Genomic DNA, 20,665 nt, shown 5'->3' with positions numbered 1-20,665 from the left:
GTCATTTTTCACTAACTTGTGACAAAAAATAAAATCTTCTATGAACTCGCCATACACCTAACGGAATACCTTGGGGTGTCTTCTTTCTAAAATGGGGTCACTTGTGGGGTTCCTATACTGCAGTGCCCTGGCATTTTAGGGGCCCTAAACCGTGAGGAGTAGTCTAGAAAACAAATGCCTCAAAATGACCTGTGATTAGGACGTTGGGCCCCTTAGCGCACCTAGGCTGCAAAAAAGTGTCACACATGTTTTATCGCTGTACTCAGGAGAAGTAGTATAATGTGTTTTGGGGTGTATTTTTACACATACCCATGCTGGGTGGGAGAAATCTCTCTGTAAATGGACAATTGTGTGTAAAAAAAATCAAACAATTGTCATTTACAGAGGTATTTCTCCCACCCAGCATGGGTATGTGTAAAAATACACCCCAAAACACATTATACTACATCTCCCCAGTACGGCGATACCACATGATTGGCACTTTTTTGCAGCCTAACTGCGCTAAGGGGCCCAAAGTCCAATGAGTACCTTTAGGATTTCACAGGTCATTTTTGTTTCAAGACTACTCCTCACAGTTTAGGGCCCCTAAAATGCCAGGGCAGTATAGGAACCCCACAAATGACCCCATTCTAGAAAGAAGACACCCAAACGTATTCCGTTAGGAGTATGGTGAGTTCATAGAAGATTTTATTTTTTGTCACAAGTTAGCGGAAAATGACACTTTGTGAAAAAAAAACAATTAAAATCAATTTCCGCTAACTTGTGACAAAAGAATAAAAACTTCTATGAACTCACCATACTCCTAAAGGAATACCTTGGGGTGTCTTCTTTCTAAAATGGGGTCATTAGTGGGGTTCCTATACTGCCCTGGCATTTTAGGGGCCCTAAACCGCCAGCGGAGGCTGAAAGAGAGGGGCCAGGAGGACGCCGTGGGACCTCCTCGCCTACCATGAGCTGGAAGAAGCCCCAGGTAAGTGTATTCTTTTAAATTAGGGCACTCTTCGGAGTCCCTTTAAACCAACAACAAGTGAGAAAATCTCAAAATAAATTTGATAGCACTTTTGTTGAAAAGTTGCTGAAAAAAAGAAGTTGAAAAAATATCTCCTAGGAGAAACCTCAGGTGAAAAAGTGAATTGCATATGGACCAGAGAGAGAAGAAAAGCATCACGGCATATTTAGTTGTGTGCTAGACACTGTACATACACGTCTATCTCTTCATGTCACTTAGGGTTCCTTTTTAAAGGCCGGTTCAGACGGGCAACTTCCTGTCGGTTTTGCATGGCATTTAGCGCAAGGATTTACAACATCCTACATTGAGATGAATGGCAGTGTTTATCCATACCTCCCAGCCTTTTGAGATAAGATGGAGTTCATTCATTCTCAGCATGGGCCATTTCTGTGCAGGGTAAAGCCAAAAAATGTTTCAAGCTCTGGGCCCGTGCAAATTACTATTCCCCCTCCAAGTTGCAGCAACCCGAGTGGACATGTTATTTGGACAGGCGGACGAATTACCCCTTTTTTTTTATTAATTTGTGCGGCGCCCGTCTGAAACTCTGTACGCCCAAATCAGGCATGAACCCAAATTCTGCTGCCTTGTTCTGATGTCCTTGCATAACGCATACTATACATTTTTGCTAAAATGTGCACTTTTCCTTTGGCTTGACAATGGGCAAGGACATGCCCGAAACAGGATAAGGCCTATGTCTGTCACCAGATCTCTAAGACATGGACAGATTTAATGTGGTGTTATGACATCCATGTGGTATTCCTTGTATGATTTACTGTTCTGGACCTGGCCTGCGAAAAGGACTTGTACCAATGCTGGGTAATCCGCTTGTGAGATTGTCTGTGTGGTGGTTACGGTACATATTCACTGTCAACTGAATAACTATTCCTGAATGAAATTGTAACCTCAGGCATACATATATTGAAGTGCTGTGGTCCCATTACTCCAACGCCCAGTCATGCCATGCCGTACCCTAGATGTGCCTCTGTGCCTGTGAACTGTGGTCCCATTTTTATCTTCTGTACTTATTTTTTGTATCTTTTACTTTTGTTTGGTATGGTCCATATGTGCATATTTTATGGTTTGAATACCTATTTATACAACCTTTGGAAGCATTCCTTTCATAAAACTATACTGATTTGAGCATACCATTTGCTATTCATTTCTGAGCAGATTCAGATTAATACAAATGTTTATGAATGTCGCTGTGTAAGGTGGAACTGTCACTATAAATACACTTTACCCAGTAAATAATCCAAAATGCGTTATTAAAAGCAAAACTTCTCCACTGTGAATGGTCTGATCAGTTTGTGATTCTGAAATAAGAAATGAGGGGCAAAAAAGTTTCTATACCGTGTTAGCCAAACAAATTATATAGGTAGAAAAAAAGTTTTGGAAAAAAATAACACCTTTTAATGGCTAACTGATAGAGTTAAATTATGCAAACTTTCTGGGATCTAGTCCCCTTCTTCTGGCATATTTCCAGATGTTAGCTGAAGTTAAACACTGATGCAGGTAAATAGTTTTCAGTGTCTTACTTCAGCTAACATCTGGAAATATGCCTGAAGAAGGGGACTAGATCCCAGAAAGCTTGCATTATTTAACTCTATCAGTTAGCCATTAAAATGTATTATTTTTACAAAACCTACCTATATGAATTGAGAGGCACAAACAGAAATAAATGGTTAAAGAACAAGTGTCACCCATGCTAACCTAGAAAGAAAAAACACATATATAAGTAGATATATATAGTAATAGTTCTACTTATATAACTGATTTATTGCATTGTCCACGTTATGATTCCTGTGAATTGTATAAAGGAAAAGCAGAGAATCCTATTCTAGACAGTTTCCATCTTGGTTACCTTTGAATAAAGCTAATCCTGAAATAATTTCCTCCTTCACTCTTTTTTTTCTCCTCTCGCTAATTGTGAATTTGCTACCCGCCCTCCTCCCAGAGTATTCAGACACTCCCACTGAGGTCTATACTAGGAAGTGCACTGTCTTATTTCATTAGAAGGAGGGGGAAAATAAAGGGAATAGGAGGAATATATTATAGATAAAAAGACTCTCCAGCATGCAACTGTTTTGCCAGTTGATGGCAATTAAAGGGCCAGTGCTCCTAAGGTATGTGATAACTCCAAACCATAACAGAAGAAAAAGTTTTGAAAGTTTTGAGTGCAGGATTATCACTTAATACACTCAAGACCAGTTGTTGAAATTTGATTTTTATGGGGACAATCCCACTTTAACAGTGGTTCTATCTCTTCACCATACTACTCAAAAGAATATTTGCCATGGCTGCCACTTGGAAATAATGTAGCTTCCTAAATTGACAGTGGGTGAGATGATCTCACCTTCCCTGTGGATTTCACCCCTTTCCAGATGCAGAAGTAACAGATGATCCAGCCTAAGAGGAGGCAGAGAGCCAGATGCCAGCGGATGGATCCCAGATCCTCAATGCCATCTGAGAGACCTAGACTCCGCCTCCTAAAATGGACAAACACTGATTATAACCCATGCACTGGCACACTGTACAGTTTTTATTTTCAGCCTGTCTAGGACAACACAGATTCTGTTCCAATACGGTTTTTACAGTCCCTGAGCAATGGTGGGCTCAGAATTATCTGTATTAATGATAATTGGTAGAAATGCTTGATGAATCAATAATAAGAGGTGATCCTCATTTGAGTAGTCCACCACACTCGATGTAGAACATATGTAGGTTAGGAGGAAAAGGGATTTTTTGAGATACCACAATTATAAATTCAAAAATTGGTATCCACTTTATTATATCAAAACATACAAAACTTCAAAAATATCTTCAAGGACTAATCGTCATTAACACACTCTCTTGAAGATCATAAAGTTGACATTTATAACTAGAAATGATATAAGCTTTGTTTGTAAGAATTTTTTCAGGCAAAGACACTAGTCCGTTTCAGGTCAGTAGCTGACCCTTCATCAGGCCTTTACAAAGCATACAAAGTCTCCAAATTACTTTGCAAAAAAATAATATGTATGCATGCCTATCATTGGTTGTGGTATCTGCCTGTCATTGTTAATATCTGAATGTCATTGTTAATATCTGCAGATCACTGGAATTTACTTGTTGCGCTTACTTAATAAGTTACCGTGTATTTTTGGTGTTTTATTTGCATTTACATTTTAATAAATCTAAGGCTTGATGTATGACAACGTGGAATGCTTCGTCCTCCTCAAGCAACACACCTCACCTGTATCAAAGCCTTCGTGCCTGGTCTAGTCGGTCCAGCCTAGACAGGCTCTCTTGTTCCAAAAATCAGGTAGATTTATTCACATCAGAAAGCGAACATTTAGCCAACGACGAGATCTAATTACAGCTCTTGGGCATTAATAGCTCTTGGCTTGTCAACAGTTCAGACAGACAAACTTAAAGAGAATCTGTACTCTAAAATTCTTACAATAGAAAGCATACCATTCTATTCATTATGTTCTCCTGGGCCCCTCTGTGCTGTTTCTGCCTCTCCCTGCTGCAATCCTGGCTTGTAATTGCCAGTTTTATGCAGTGTTTACAAACAAAAGACATAGCAAGTGATAGGCTGAGAGTAGCTCAGTGTGTGAGTCATACAGAGTGTGCAGGGGGCCTGGAGAGGGTGTGTATAGCTTCTATCCAATCACAAGCAGCACAGCACGTTCCAGCCTGACTGCCTCAGCCCGACAGAGCAGCCAGAGGAGAGAAAATTAAATTAGATCATATAACAGAGATAATACAGCCACTGTGCAACTATGAAAGGCTGCAGTTAGACAGACCACATTAGAACAGGTATAGGAACTTATAGGATAGAAGAAATAAAGATGAAAATTTTGTTACAGAGTCTCTTTAAGAATGAGCTATGTCTACATCACGGTTGGGTTGCAGCACAACGGACGGTTGCTGTTTTGAACATCGATGTGTTTGTTGTCAGGTACCACTCCACTGTGTACTGTATGTCTGTCTGAACTGCTAACAAGCTAAGAGCTATTTATACCAAAGAGCTGTAAATTGTATCTTGTCTTTGAATTCATTCGTTAACAACTTTAGTAGGCAGTTAAAATCTGACAGAACCGACAGGTTTTGGGCCAGTCCATCTCTTCATGGGGGATGCTCAGGGTTTTCTTTGTTTTCAACAGCATTTCCTGAACAAAAAAAAAATGTATGTAGGTGTAATTTTACTATTTGGCCACAAGATGGCCTCAGTAATTTTTTTTTCTAGGCGTCCTGTAAGCATAGCATTTACGCTTGCAGGAAGTGAAGAGCGAACTTAGAATGATCGCAGCGTCTCATAGAAGGCAGTGATCGTTTTAACGGATACTTAGCTCACTGACTGGGAACTGGGCAAGCAAGTGTCTTTTCTCAAGAAAGCGACCATATCCAGTCCAGTGTACACCCTGAGTGGAGATGGGTAAACATTTCCACCTGCTTTAAGTGCCCAGTTGTTCCTCATGCAACCCCCCTTTGTGAGTAGTCCTGTATCATACTTATTATTTTCCATCTGATTGTTACATATTGGGCTATTTGGGCTCCCGTAGTCTTTGTTCTTCTTTATTAAGGTTCCAAGACACCCTTTACTTTTATACATGATTGAAAATCTTCAGTGCTGGTCACAACGTATATTTATGACAATGTGGAATGAGGAGCACTGATGCTTGCTTGTGGTCCCGGACTGTATGGGTAAGGGAAATGTGACACATTGATACGGTGTCTTCAGCATGCAGCCTAAGATCATGTACATGACATCCTCTATACTATCCAGAGGTTGTAAATATGCACGGACCCAGATGCACCTGTAAGCAGTACAGTTGTGGGCAGCAGCTTAGTGTGGGTGGCGGCTTAGTGTGGGCAGTGTCGTTGTGATTGATGACTTAGTGTGGGGAGCAGCTTAGTGTGGTGGTTGTGAACTGCACACACAGCTGCAGGTGCATCCCTGCATACTTAAGCATGCGTGTACGCACCTGTGGGGGCGGCGGCTTAGTGTAAGAAGTATCTTAGTACAGCGGCAGCTTAATGCGGGCGGCACAGTTGTGGGTAGTGTTTTAGTGTGGGCAGCAGATTATTGTGGCGGTTGTTGTGTGCACACTGTGCACATGATTCTTTTGAGAATTGGGGGTTTTCAGGCTATGTCTAGTTTTTGGCCCTTCCCATGATCAAAATTGAACTGTGCAGACAGGAAGGGATATTCCCGTACTGATAGGAAGATAGAATATTGTGCACTTCACTGATCATGCTGATATACACAGAACATCAGTGATAGGTATGTAAGTAATACTGGGCATGCACTAGCAAGATGTGGTAAGACCATTAATGACTATATAATATCAATCATTTACCACCTTTAGGCTGTGCCCCATTGGTCTCTACATTGTTTCTCCACAGAGATCTGATCTTATATGCCTCTAGCCACCACAGATGCAAGCTATGTACCACTCACTGCATTACAAAGCTATTGAGCTTTGTTGTCATGCTGTTCCTGCCCCCCCCACCCCTTTTTTAATTTATGTTTTACTCCTTTGCCTTTTTACTTCATTTCCTTTATGCCCATAACTCTTCATTATGTGTTCCATGGTTCTTTGTGGTGGATTCTCATTTATTTTTAATAAAACCCAATAACTCTATATGGTTATTTTATAAACCGACCTCCTAAGGCCAGTAGAAAGAGTTACACAATGCTGTGTACACAGCGAGTCGTCTACTTGTTGGTTGGGAGAGTTGTTTATAGCTTACTATTGTGCATTTATATGGAGCTCACACATTTACCATGGTGCTTTATAGAGTACTTTGAACAGTAAATGTTACTATCTAATCCACAGCAGGGCTCACTGTCTAATGTTCCTTCTATAGTCAAGGGGCAGTTTTTGGACGGAAGCCAATTAACCTAATTAACCTATTACATACAAATCCCAAGAATTTGCCCTGGCCAGCATTCAAATGTATGACTAGCTCTGCAAAGCAAGTTTATTAACCACTTATGCATATGCCATAACTTAAAGAAAGAGTGATGACTGCAGTTAGTGAGTAAACTATGAATATGGGTGAAAAAAATGGAAGTTTGCTATTTGGACTACCATCTGTGCTAGTCAGGAAAAATTTCTGTCAGAGGCACCAACAATCAGATTATTGGTGCATGTTGTTTCCTATTGAAAAAGTAGCTCAGCAAATCATGAGACCCCAGGTATGGACATGACTATTTAAATACAGGGAATGCATGCATGAGAGTTCTGAAAGTTGGGGAACTGTAAGTTGGTTTTTCTTTACTAGTCATGTGGTGGTGGCCTTCACACCACAAAGGGTCACCAGGGCTATAGCCTGCTGGGAAAGTCTTCAGCTTATGGGTTGGCAAGTGTGACCAGAAAAACACCAGGCATCACCACCTTTGGGAGACTGCTCCAACAACTCCGGGGGCTTCAGGGCTTGCATCTGGCAGCTCACCCTAACTTAAGCCAGAAGTGGAAACCTGCCTAAGCATCTGCCTGTCTTCTGACTACCCAAGTGAGAGCATGTCAAGCACAGCACTGTTGGGGTTTACAGACAAGGGGAAGGGGATGTGACTACATGAGATCCTCTCCACTGCTGAAACATTTTGCCTCTTTGTCCTGCATGAATGGGATCGCCACAGGCGACTGAGGTCTGGCTTCTTGTACAATGGAATTGCCAGTGTGAGCCGAGGTCTGCCAAAGACAAAGGCTAGTGGGATTACCCCACGCGGGGTCATTGCAGCGAATTACATTTTTCCCAATAGTTAGATGTTCTGCAAGTGACCATACTGAAATTACGACTGTCTGAAGATTTCTCTTCTTTCTGATTGTTCTCCAATAAAAAGTTAAATTATGTTTCACATTGAATAAGGTTTCTTCTCATCATTACATAGTTGTGGTCAGGTTTTCATTTCTGCCTAGATAATTCTGGGGAAAAGAGGTTTGTTGAGAAGCCACAATTACAAATTCAAAAATCAGCATCCACTTTAAACCAAAACATACAGAAATTCAAAAATATGTTAATGAAAACTTTGTATCAATAATGCCTTGAATCTTCAAAGACTTATCATAAACACTCTGTCTTGAAAATCATAAACTTGACATTAATGGCTAGAGTGCTTCTCAATAGAGGCCCTCTGAGCTTCATGTTGGCCAGCAGGATGGTGCTAGTTCATATCTGCTATGTTCAGATGTCCTCCTCCTTTTGAATTGTGTATTTTTACCAACAACAGGCAAATATTAATGATTTGCAGATATAAATGACTTTCACATATCACCAGTCACATGAGATATCATCAACATTAAAGGAGTACTGTAGGGGGTAGGGGGAAAAGAGTTGAACTTACCTGGGGCTTCTAATGGTCCCCCGCAGACATCCTGTGCCCCCGCAGCCACTCACCGATGCTCCGGCCCCTCCTCCGGTTCACTTCAGGAATTTCCGACTGTAAAGTCGGAAAACCAGTGCACCTGCGCGGCCGTGCCCTCACATCACCAGGAGTTTATTGCGCAGGCCCAGAACGGTCTGCACCTGTGCTGTACGCTCCTGGTGACATCAGCGGGAGCGAGGACACATCCACACAGGCGCAGTGGTTTTCCGACTTTAAAGTTGGAAATTCCAGAAGTGAACCGGATACAGGGCCCGGAGCATCAGTGAGTGGCTGCGCGGGTACTGGACGTGTGCGGGGGACCATTAGAAGCCCCAGGTAAGTTCAACTCTTTTTTTCCAACCCCCCTACAGTATTCCTTTAAGGCAGATATTAATGATTATGCAGGTAGCACCAATTATATTTAAATTATATAAATCAGAAGCAAGGGATATCAGCGACAGGCAGATAGCATTAGGTAGTTGCAAGTGGCAGGCTGGTAGTGATGGTTAGAGTCTAGTGGTAGTTAAGGAATGATCAGTACATTTTAGTGACAGGCAGGGAGTGAGTGGAAGATTCTAAAGACAAGCTGGTCATATTAATAGATAGATAGATAGAGTGGCAGGGCAGGTTAAGATTGGTAGAATATGTGGCATGCAAATATTAAAATGCAAATTTTAATGGCAGGCAGGTGGTGAATGGTGATCAGTAGATTGTAATGGCCACTGGTAGTGATAGATACATTCCAGTGGGGGGTAAGTAGTGATTGGTAGATTGTAGTGGCAAACAGATAGTGATAGTTAGATTGTAGTGGTGGGTAGGTAGAGATCTGTACATTCTAGTTACAAAATGCAAGGGACCAGTAACATTAGTGATCAGTAGATTCAAGTGGCAGGCAGGTAGGGATCGGGAGAGTCTAGTGACACACAGGTAATGATAGGCAGAATCTAGTGGCCACTAGTAGTAATAGTTAAATTCCAGTGGGGGGTAAGTGGTGATTATTAGATTGTAGTGGCAAGCATATAGTGATATATTCTAGTGGTGTGTAGGTAGAGATCTGTAGATTCTAGTGACAGGGTGCTAGGAACCAGTAGCATCTAGTGGGCAACTAAGTAAGGAGCAATCAGTAGATTCTAGTGGCAAGCTGTGCCACTTAGCATGACAGCCAGGCAGGTGGCATTTTTTATTAGAAAGCACAGATGATAAAATGTGATGGAAATTGGTATTTGGCTACAGATTGAAAGTGAAAATGGCTTTTTAATTACATTGAATTGCGAAAAGTGCAGTGCTAATCTCAGTTTGTAGAAATTTTATAACAAAACAGGGGTGTTTCCCTTTTAAGGAGTTTGTTTTAGAAAGCTTTGTGGTGTATTGTCCTGCAGAGCAGAGTATAGGCCTTGAACTCTTTACTAATGTTGTTGTTTCAAATTCAGGTAATCGTGGTTTGAAACCCAAACCGCTGCATTCAGCACCACACAGGGCCGGCCTTAGGTTTCACAGCGCTCTGAGCGAAACCCGATTATTGTGCTCCCCTTCATCCTCTTCGCGTGTGCGCACACACACACACACACACACACACACGCACGCACGCACGCACGCACGCACGCACGCACGCACGCACGCACGCACGCACGCACGCACGCACACACACACACACACACACACACACACACATGCAATTCACCTTTTCTCCTGAGTTACCTCCTAGGACCTTTTTTTGAAGTCGTGACACATCACGCCCAGGGCCGGTTCTAGTAACAATGGGACCCCCGGGCAAAATTAACCCTGGGGCCCCCCAATAGACACCCCCAATCAAAAATCGGCAGTAGGGACACTTTGTTGCAACCAAATTTCCACCCAAGGACCCTGAGGCAGGGGCTTACACCACCTGGCTCAGCTGAAGACTCTGCAGAGGCACAATAGTTAAGTTGGTGGAAGACACCTTGGGGGCCTCTACAGGCTCTGGGGCCTAGGGCAATTGCCCCCTTTGTCTCTATGGTAGCGCCGGCCCTGATCACGCCAAATGCTCAGATCTCCGTTACACATCACATGTGTATAATAGAAAGATACTATTAATAACCACGAAATAGATGGAAAGAGTGCATTATCCTGAATACACTTAAAAATGAAGACTAGAACCTTTCAGGAATATTAATAAAAACAATCAGTGGGGCAGTCAGCACCCCCTCCCCCCCAATCTGGAATGATAGCACGGCACCAATAATTTGCACCATGCGGGAAAAAAAGTACCCTCAGACTCAGTATAGGTAGGTAGCTAGTAGGTATAGATGCCCCCAGTATAGGATCTCATGTGTAGGTGACCTTAATATAGGTAGCCAAGCATAGGTGTCCCCAGTATAGAAAGTCAGGTGTAGGTCTCCCCACATAGGTAGCCAGGCGTAGGTGCTGCCAGTATAAGTAGCCATGTGTTGGTGCCCTACCTGAGTATAGGTAGCCAGCTATAGGTGCCCCCAGTATAGGAAGTCAGGTGTAAGTGCCCTCAGTATAGGTAACCAGCTATAGGTGTCCCCTTGGAAGCCGGCGCCCTGAGGGACCACTCCAGTTGCTCAAGTCAAAGGCCGGCTATGGCACCACAACACTGAATCGGGAAAGAGGAAGATTCGGAGCTCAATGAATCGCATCTCATTCTGCTGTTTGGTGCTGAAATGGTGCTGAATGCGGTTGTTTGATTTCTGAACCACGAATACCTGAGTTCAAACAACAGCACTACTCTCAACAGGCATGTCCAAAGTCCAGCCTGGGGTCCAAATGCAGCCCGCCAAACCTTTTCTGGTGGCTTCCAATGCTCTCTACAGTTGTTAATGCCATACAGGCCGTAGTTGTTGTTCCGCATTGAAAAGCCACCTTGTGTTGCCGCTCTGTCTCCCGCTTTGCTCACCTGTAGGTTATCAGCCACCACTGTAGCAGTAGCAGCCACTGATTAGCAGCTGCCACTGTGCCAGCAGCAGTAACAGTCACAGATTAGCAGCTGCTACTGTGCTAACTGCACACTGCAGGATTGGGCCGAGGCAGATGCGAGAGAGGCTTCAGCCTCAAGGCGCAGTGTAGGAGGGGGCGCACAACTCACTCAGCTATCATTTCCCGGTTGTGTCTGAAGCAAAGAGAAATAAGAAAAGGGGATACATGGCAGTGACAGCAAGCCAGATAACTAGAGATGAAGGTGTTGGAGCGGGTTGGGGGCCCTGGGGTACCTCTTAGTCTAAGCAATCAGTGTGTGACGGCTGGGGTGGGAGGGATGGAGGGGCGCACTTTGGTGTCTCAGCTTTGGGTGCTAGAGGATCTTGTCCCGGCTCTGGCACGCGGTATATGGGTTATTTCCTGTGAAAATGTGTTGACAAAATGCCACAGGCATTGTGTACCTAACAACAATAAGCAAAAAATGTGTTTAATTTTGTCAGTTCAACCCCCTAGCACTCTCTAGAGTTGCAATATGGCCCTTGGCCTAAAAAGTTTGGACACCCCTGCTCTACAAATTTAAATTACATTTGAATTACTTTGAATTAAATTTTTCCAACTGCATCCAACCCTATCTTTTTTTTTTTTCCTTGATTGTTCTCTGGCGGCTCGGAGGGTTTTTGGTGGCTGAGAAATAAAAGTTGTAAAAATGATAATGAAGTGCCTAGACCTAGGCAAAATGATAATGAAGTGCCTAGTGCAGGGGTCGGCAACCCGCGGCTCCGGAGCCGCAAGCGGCTCTTTTTCACCTTTGCCGCGGCTCCTAGGCCGCGGCTCAGTCGCGGCTCCGGAGCTGCAGGGCTGCCCATTCTGACACTACACCGGTAGTGAGTGTCAGTGGCTGCGGCGCGCTTGTTACATGTGCGCGTGTGACGTGTGCTGCCAGCTGGCCGGCAGCCTATCAGAGAGGCCGCCGGACCAGTGCAGGGCTTCGGGCGGCCATTTTCCCGTAGCCCTGCAGTGTAGTGCAGGCAGGACGTGACGTCGGGAAGGAAGGAAGAGGAGCCGAGGGAGTTGCGCGCCACAAGGAGGTCGGGACCGGCGGTCGGGACAGGAGGAGATCGTGACAGGAGTTCTTCTGACTAGGTGAGTGAATGGGTTTTTCTTTTCAGATCTGCTGAAGAATTGTGCATATTGGGGTCATTTCTGCTGTAGGATTGTGCATATTGGGGTCATATCTGCATATTGGGGACATATCTGCTAACGATTTGTGCATATTGGGGTCATATCTGCATATTGGGGTCATATCTGCTAACGATTTGTGCATATTGGGGACATATCTGCTAACGATTTGTGCATATTGGGGTCATATCTGCATATTGGGGTCATATCTGCTAACGATTTGTGCATATTGGGGTAATGTCTGCTAACGATTTGTGCATATTGGGGTGATATCTGCTAACGATTTGTGCATATTGGGGTGATATCTGCTAACGATTTGTGCATATTGGGGTCATTTCTGCTGTAGGATTGTGCATATTGGGGTCATATCTGCATATTGGGGACATATCTGCTAACGATTTGTGCATATTGGGGTCATATCTGCATATTGGGGTCATATCTGCTAACGATTTGTGCATATTGGGGACATATCTGCTAACGATTTGTGCATATTGGGGTCATATCTGCATATTGGGGTCATATCTGCTAACGATTTGTGCATATTGGGGTAATGTCTGCTAACGATTTGTGCATATTGGGGTGATATCTGCTAACAATTTGTGCATATTGGGTGATATCTGCTAACGATTTGTGCATATTGGGGTCATATCTGCTAACGTTTTGTGCATATTGGGGTCATATCTGCTAACGATTTGTGCATATTGGGGTCATATCTGCTAACGATTTGTGCATATTGGGGTCATATCTGCTAACGATTTGTGCATATTGGGGTCATAGCTGCTAACGATTTGTGCATATTGGGGTCATATCTGCTAACAATTTGTGCATATTGGGGTCATATCTGCTAACGATTTGTGCATATTGGGGTCATATCTGCGAACGATTTGTGCATATTGGGGTCATAGCTGCTAACGATTTGTGCATATTGGGGACATATCTGCATATTGGGGTCATATCTGCTAACGATTTGTGCATATTGGGGACATATCTGCTAACGATTTGTGCATATTGGGGTCATATCTGCTAACGATTTGTGCATATTGGGGACATATCTGCTAACGATTTGTGCATATTAGGGTCATATCTGTTTTATAATGGTTTTGCGGCTCCCAGTTTTTTTTCTCTTTTCGGAAACGGGTCCAAGTGGCTCTTTAATTCTTAAAGGTTGCAGACCCCTGGCCTAGACAAACACAAACCACATAGCCAGAGCAGGAAAAATGGCACAGGATGAGCGCTGATAAAAAGTGCGCCGCCATAGGCTGCAATAGTAAGAGCCATAATTAGCGGCAAAGAAGTTAAATTATGGCGCACGTCTGCTAATTTATCGGGCACCATAATTTTAATTTCTTGCCACTAATCAAGGCATTTACTTATGCTGCCAATGGCAGTGGGGGTAGCTACTGTAAGATTAGGCAGGTTAGAGTTAGGCACGGGATAGTTAAGATTAGGCAAGGGGTGGCTAAGGTTAGGCACGGGGGTGGAGTGGTTAAGTGTTAGACATCAGGTGGGTCTTAGGGTGAGGCATAGGTAGAGGGAAGGTTCAGTGTGAGAGTAGGTAGGGGGGTAGTTACATAGTAATTGTAGCCATGGATGTCTTTCAATGCAAGGAAAGCATCTAAGCCCCCTTTCAATGCAGGTATAGAATTTGCCATAACTACTTCCTGTGGCAATGCATTCCACATCTTAATCATTCTTACTGTAATAGTTACATAGTCACTTGGGTTGAAAGAAGACATACGTCCATCGAGTTCAACCAAAGAACAAAGTACCAGCCTGCTCCCTTACATATCCCTGTTGATCCAGGGAAGGTGAAAAACCCTTATAAGGCATGGTCCAATTAGCCCCAAAAGGGAAAAAATTCCTTCCCGACTCCAGATGGCAATCAAATAAAATCCCTGGATCAACATCATTGGGCAATCCTAGTAATTGTAGCCATGGATGTCTTTCAACGCAAGGAAAGCATCTAAGCCCATTACATTATACATTATCATGTCTCCTCCACTCCCTGCTTAGTTTGCAGGTGTCCTGGAGTCAGCCAATCACCATGCGGCTTCAGTCCCTGCATGGTGATTGGCTGGCTGCAGGACTCCTGCAAACTAAAGAGAAAGAGGAAGAACGTGATCACCGGGACCAGGTAATGTATAATAATGCTAGATACCAGAAATCACATCTTGTTTCTAATGTTATTTAACGTTTTAGAAATGTCCTAAAATGTTAAATAACTCTAGTAACAAGATGCCATTACTGGCATCACCCTGCGCCAATTTTTGCGGCGCTATTTTTAATTGTATGAATGTACACATAGCCGATAATTGTATGAAGTTTTATGGAATAGTGTGGCTGATCACTGCCACACATGTCGCTCATCACTTACTCCCAAAACTCCACCTCCGGGCTGCTGTGGTTACTGCTACGTGTCCAATTTTCTGCCTTGTTAACAAATTCCATGCAGTTCTCTGCAGAAAGTCGGACAGATAGTGATCAGGTCAATTGCACAGAACTGTACAGCAGTATGCATTAGTATATGAACCTATATGCCAAAATCAGTTATTTGTTAGTAATGAGTTTGCCTTAAAGTGGATCCGAGATGAACTTGTATTCATTGTATAATTGTGTTCTTTACATATAGTTTATAGGGCCTTCCTCAAGCCAAATACATATTTTTTTTGTTTTAATACTCTAATTCCCTATAAACTGAACAAGCCTCGCCCAAAGCTTCTCCAAAACGCAAAGGCACTCAGACCCATGTAGAAAGGGCTTATGGGAGTTCAGTCTGGGCAGGAGGAGAATTGGAAAATTGTATACTCACCTTCGGTAATTTTCCTTTCCTGGTGTTTCTCCATGGCAGCATACTCATGGGCAAAGTCCCTCCCCTTTTGCCCTGTTAGGACGTCCCTAGATTTTAAAAAGCCCCCTCCCCTCAGTAACCATATTCTGGCATAACTAGTACGAGCCGAAAGCCCAGGGTGGGCTGTATGCTGCCATGGAGAAACACCAGGAAAGGAAAATTACCGAAGGTGAGTATACAATTTTCCAATTCCCTGGTGTTTTCCATGGCATCATACTCATGAGCAATAACTAGACAAAACCATAGGGTGGGATGCATAAACTAAACAATTTTATTATTACATCATACACTTTAGATGGCAGAATCAATTGTGGAGGAAATTACTTTCTTTCCAAAATCCACTGTCGTTAAGCTAGCTGGGTCTACCCAATAATGCTTCAAGAAGGTATGACCAGATGCCCAACTAGCTGCCTTACAAACTGTTTGAAGGGACACTTTCCCATATGACGCCCAAGAGGACGAGATACTTCTCGTGGTATGAGCTGTAATGTCCTGCGGAGGCTGAAGGCTATTAGCCTTATAAGCCTTTTGTATTAGTGATACCACCCATCTGGCAATCGTCCTTGTGGATGCAGGCTTTCCTTTTCTATAGCCAGAGAGTATCACAAAAAGTCTCTCAGAGTCTCTGAAAAGTTTAGTATTTTCTAGATAGTCTCTGATAGTGGATGGCAGATCTAAAGGGTGTAGCACAAGAGGCTCTTCCTGTAGTTTAAAACTTGGTAGTACCCACTCTTGATTGAAGTGGAATACTGTCGACACTTTTGGCAAAGAGGTATTTATTGGATACAGAACAACCCTATCCGCGTAAATGATGAGATGAGGTTCTTTACAACCTAACAACTGTAGTTCTGATATTCTTCTCCCAGATGTTATGGCCACCAAAAAGGCAGTTTTCTGTGTTAGATTTTGAAGAGAAATAGTCTCTTTAGACATCATAGGGTCTTTCGTAATAAAGTCTAATACCAAGGGTAAATCCCACTTGGGAAACCGAGGTTTCAAAGGTGGCCTATTCTTAATTGCTGCCCTGAAAAACTGTTTTATCATACCATCCTCTGACCATTGTATTCCCGAGATTGACGAGATAGCTGACACTTGGGCTCTCAATGTTGAGTAAGCCAAACCCAACTTCAAGCCTTTATCCAAAAAGGCCAACAGATCAGTTACTTTATAAGACTTCAAGGAAAACTTATTTTCTTCTGCAAAGTTAGCAAACTTTTTCCCATCTCTGTTATAATTTTCTTGAGTAGTTGGCTTTTTTGCACTCAGAAGAGTACCTATTACTTCAGCTGCACAACCCGCTTTTCTTAGTCTCCTCCTCTCAAAATCCAAGCCATTAGCCTCAGAGGTCGAGGATTCAGATGTGTGAAATCTCCCTGCAACAGCAGATCTTGAAATTCCTGAAGAGGCCATGGTTCTTGAACAGCCATCTGTAGTAATAACGGAAACCATGGCCTCCTTGGCCAGAACGGGATTATTGCTAGAACTGACAGATTGTGAAGTCTCAGTTTTTGCAGAAACTTGAAGATTAGGGGTACCGGCGGGTACGCATAAGCCACTTTGAAAGTCCACGGCTGAGTCAGTGCGTCCACTGCTAGCGCTTGAGGATCTGGAAACCGTGAAAAATATTTGGGAAGTTTGTGATTCCGTGCCGATGCGAATAGATCTATTTCCGGCAATGTCCACTTGTTCACTAACCTCTGAAATACTACTGGATTCAGAGACCACTCGTTGTTGTTTAACAAATGTCTGGACAGGAAGTCGGCTTGAGTGTTCTGAATTCCCGGGAGGTAAAGTGCTGAAATATCCTGTAGATGCCTCTCTGCTAATATCATTATTGGAAGAACTTCCTGCATTAACTTCCTGCTGTGTGTCCCCCCTTGTTTTTTCACATACGACACTGCTGAGACGTTGTCCATTTTCAACAACACCGACTTCCCTTTTATTAGAGGAAGAAAATGCATCAAGGCTTGATGCGCGGCTCTGAGTTCTATCACATTTGAAACCGTATCTTGGATCGGATGGCTCCAAAGTCCTTGCGCTACTTCGTTTTTGTATACCGCTCCCCATCCTGAAGCACTTGCGTCTGATACTATTATCTGCCACTGTGGTTGAAGAAGGGAATGACAGTTTTCCAGATTGTAGCTGTCTACACTAGCGCACGGAAGGGGTGGTTCCGAGTGTCTGGAACCCTCCCCCGAGCCAGGGGCGTAGCTTGGTGGGGGCATTGTTTTGTTATCTCCTCTCTCTGCCTGAGAGTCTGGTGTCAGCGAGCGCACGTCATTACATGCTGCACGCAGCTTACATGCAGCAGGGATGAGGTCACAGGAGCCCCGGGAAGTCTGAGTCAGGCCTGGCTGGAATAGATCACGCTGAGTGCTGATGATCGGACTAGCACGAATATACAGGTGCCTGATTGGTGGAGAGCCGACTCCCATGTCTCCCCGAGTGTCTCTCTCTTTCCTGTTCCGCCCCCCTATACACATGCTGCCTCTTCTCTCATTGCCCTAGCATGGAGTAGCTGTCACATGCTGCCTGGCTAGCGCGGGTGGCTTGAATACAGCAGCATATGAAGCAGCCAGCCAGAACGGGACAGACACTCTGCTCACATGCCAGGCATTCCTTAGTGTGAGCCGCTCTGTTGTGTCGTTTCCTCCTCCGGAGATTCATTCACCTCTCTTCAGCTCAGCTTTCTTCATTAACTCCTTCACTGCTGGTAAGGAGTTAAGATATTTGCACTGACTCACTTTGTGTTTATGGTGGGGGCAGGAGTGTTACTGGGGGGGGGGGGGGGGAAGTTAGGGGATTACTGTTACTGGGAGCATTACTGTTGTTGGGTGGGGGGGAGATTACTGGGGGGGGGGGGTGGAATTACTGTAGCTTAGAGGGTCTCATGGTCCCTAACATACTGTACTTGTACTTGTGTGATAAAATGCTAAATGCTGGAAGAAGCCTGCAGGGACAGGGGTCAGACAGTCAGGAATGGAATCACAGAATGTATGTATGTCATATACACATACTGTACATACATTCCCTTATGCTTACTGACCCTGTCTCTGATCCTTCAGGCTTAAAGCTTTTAGCATTTTATCACACATTCAGCAAGTCATTATCCCAGTATCTGGGGGGGGGGGGGGGGGGGGAGGAAGCTCTATACAGTGGCTGGATAGAGTACTGGTTGAGGACTCTGCCTCTAACATAGGAGACCTGGGGACATATACCTATCTAAGCTATACTGGGGCATATACCTATCTAAGCTATACTGGGGCATATACCTATCTAAACTATACTGGGGCATATACCTATCTAAGCTATACTGGGGGCATATACCTATCTAACCTATACTGGGGCCATATTCCTATCTAAGCTATACTGGGGGACATATACCTATCTGATCTATACTGGGGACATAGACCTATCTAATCTATACTGGGGACATAGACCTATCTGATCTATACTGGGGACATAGACCTATCTGATCTATACTGGGGACATAGACTATCTGATCTATACTGGGGACATAGACCTATCTGATCTATACTGGGGACATAGACCTATCTGATCTATACTGGGGACATAGACCTATCTGATCTATACTGGGGACATAGACCTATCTGATCTATACTGGGGACATAGACCTATCTGATCTATACTGGGGACATAGACCTATCTGATCTATACTGGGGACATAGACCTATCTAATCTATACTGGGGACATAGACCTATCTAATGTATACTGGGGACATAGACCTATCTAATGTATACTGGGGACATAGACCTATCTAATGTATACTGGGGACATAGACCTATCTAATGTATACTGGGGACATAGACCTATCTAATGTATACTGGGGACATAGACCTATCTAATGTATACTGGGGACATAGACCTATCTAAGCTATACTGGGGGCATAGACCTATCTAACCTATACTGGGGCATATACCTATCTAACCTATACTGGGGGCATATACCTATCTAACCTATACTGGGGGCATATACCTATCTAACCTATACTGGGGGACATATACCTATCTAATCTATACTGGGGGGAGTGCAATTTAGCTTAGAAACTGCTCGTATTTGGCTCCACCCACACCATGTTTTGGCCACGCCCACACGCCGCTATCAGGAACCCCCCCCCTGGAAATCCTGGATTTGCCCCTGGTCTAGCCACCAAGTCAGTGAATCCCTCACTTCCTTTGAAATACGAATTTTCTGATTCAAGTTGTCTTTTTCCCATTGCTGAAGAAAAGATAACTGAAGAGGTCTTAGATGCCAGTGCGCCCATTTGACCATTTTGATTGTTGACGACATCAGGCCCAAAACTCTCATACACACTCTTGCTGATATCGAGTGAAGCTCGTAAACTGATCGAATTGTCTCCTGGACTAGCTTTATTTTCTGTTCTGGTAGAGATATTGTACCTTGGACTGTGTCGAACATCGCCCCCAAAAAGATCATTCTCTGAACAGGTTGGAGTTGACTTTTTTGGAAATGTATTATCCATCCAAAGCTTTGAAGTATGTTCATAACTAAATTTCGGTGTTCCACAAGCTTGTTTTTTGAAGGCGCTAGAACCAGAATATCGTCCAGATAATGTAGAATCCGAATGCCTTGTAATCTTATGAGGGCTATCACTGTAAGTAGAACCTTTGAGAAAGTCCTTGAAGAAGTTGCCAGGCCAAATGGCAGGCAAACAAATTGAAGATGAAGATGGCCTACTGAAAAACGCAGAAACTTCTGGAATCTTGGATCCATGGGAACGTGAAAGTAGGCATCTTTTAGATCTATTGAGCACATCCAATCTTTTGGTTGTACTGCCATAGCTATGGTTTGCAGGCTTTCCATCTTGAATTTTGGAATAAATATGAATTGATTTAGACTTTTTAAATTTAATACTGGTCTCAAATCCCCTGTCCTTTTCTTGATTAAGAAAATTGAGGAGTAATAACCCTGATTTCTTTCTGCCACAGGCACTTGTACCACTGCTTTCTGCTGTATAAGGTTTGACACATAATCTACTAGAGCCAAAAGTTTTTGATTGTTTTTTGGAATTTTTGTAGAAATTATTCTTGTTTTTGGCGGTTGTCTCTTGAACATCCAGGTGTGTCCAACATTGATTATCCTCAGTATCCAAGGGTTCTTTACTGAACCTGCCCACACTTCCCTGAAATGGGATAATCTTGCTCCCACTGGAAAGACGTGGACAGGCATACTTTCAAAAAGATTTTCTTGCTTCCGGAAGAATGTTTGTAGGCCTTGACTTGTTAACCTTATTAAAGGATCCTTGATTTGATCTCCAATTCCTTCTGTACTCCTTTCCTGGCCTGTAAGACCTGGCTTCAGAAAATTTTCCC

At 43.5% G+C, this 20,665-nt stretch overlaps 2 protein-coding genes across 4 annotated transcripts in view; one reads left to right on the top strand and one right to left on the bottom strand.

Annotated features, from left to right (window-relative positions):
- Positions 1–20,665, bottom strand: part of LOC137564183 (sodium- and chloride-dependent betaine transporter-like) — an 80,560-nt gene that overhangs the window by 44,459 nt on the left and 15,436 nt on the right. Inside the window, exons 5-6 of the mRNA XM_068277666.1 lie at positions 14,836–14,917; positions 3,363–3,495 (exon numbers count right to left, since the gene is read on the bottom strand). Of these exons, the coding sequence (XP_068133767.1) occupies positions 3,363–3,495; positions 14,836–14,917 (215 nt within the window). The remainder of the gene's footprint in view (positions 1–3,362; positions 3,496–14,835; positions 14,918–20,665) is intronic.
- Positions 17,518–20,665, top strand: part of SLC6A12 (solute carrier family 6 member 12) — a 176,452-nt gene continuing 173,304 nt past the window's right edge. Inside the window, exon 1 of one of the 3 annotated variants that reach the window (XM_068277667.1) lies at positions 17,518–17,714. In XM_068277667.1, the coding sequence (XP_068133768.1) occupies positions 17,689–17,714 (26 nt within the window). In that variant the 5' untranslated portion in view covers positions 17,518–17,688. Of the gene's footprint in view, positions 18,023–20,665 lie in introns of all 3 variants that reach the window. The other 2 variants (XM_068277670.1, XM_068277671.1) reach the window with 2 other exon arrangements.

Source organism: Hyperolius riggenbachi, chromosome 3, assembly GCF_040937935.1.
Source record: "Hyperolius riggenbachi isolate aHypRig1 chromosome 3, aHypRig1.pri, whole genome shotgun sequence".
NCBI lineage: Eukaryota > Metazoa > Chordata > Amphibia > Anura > Hyperoliidae > Hyperolius > Hyperolius riggenbachi.
The sequence above is the reverse complement of the archived record's forward strand: the minus strand, read 5'-3'. Positions and strand labels throughout refer to the sequence as shown.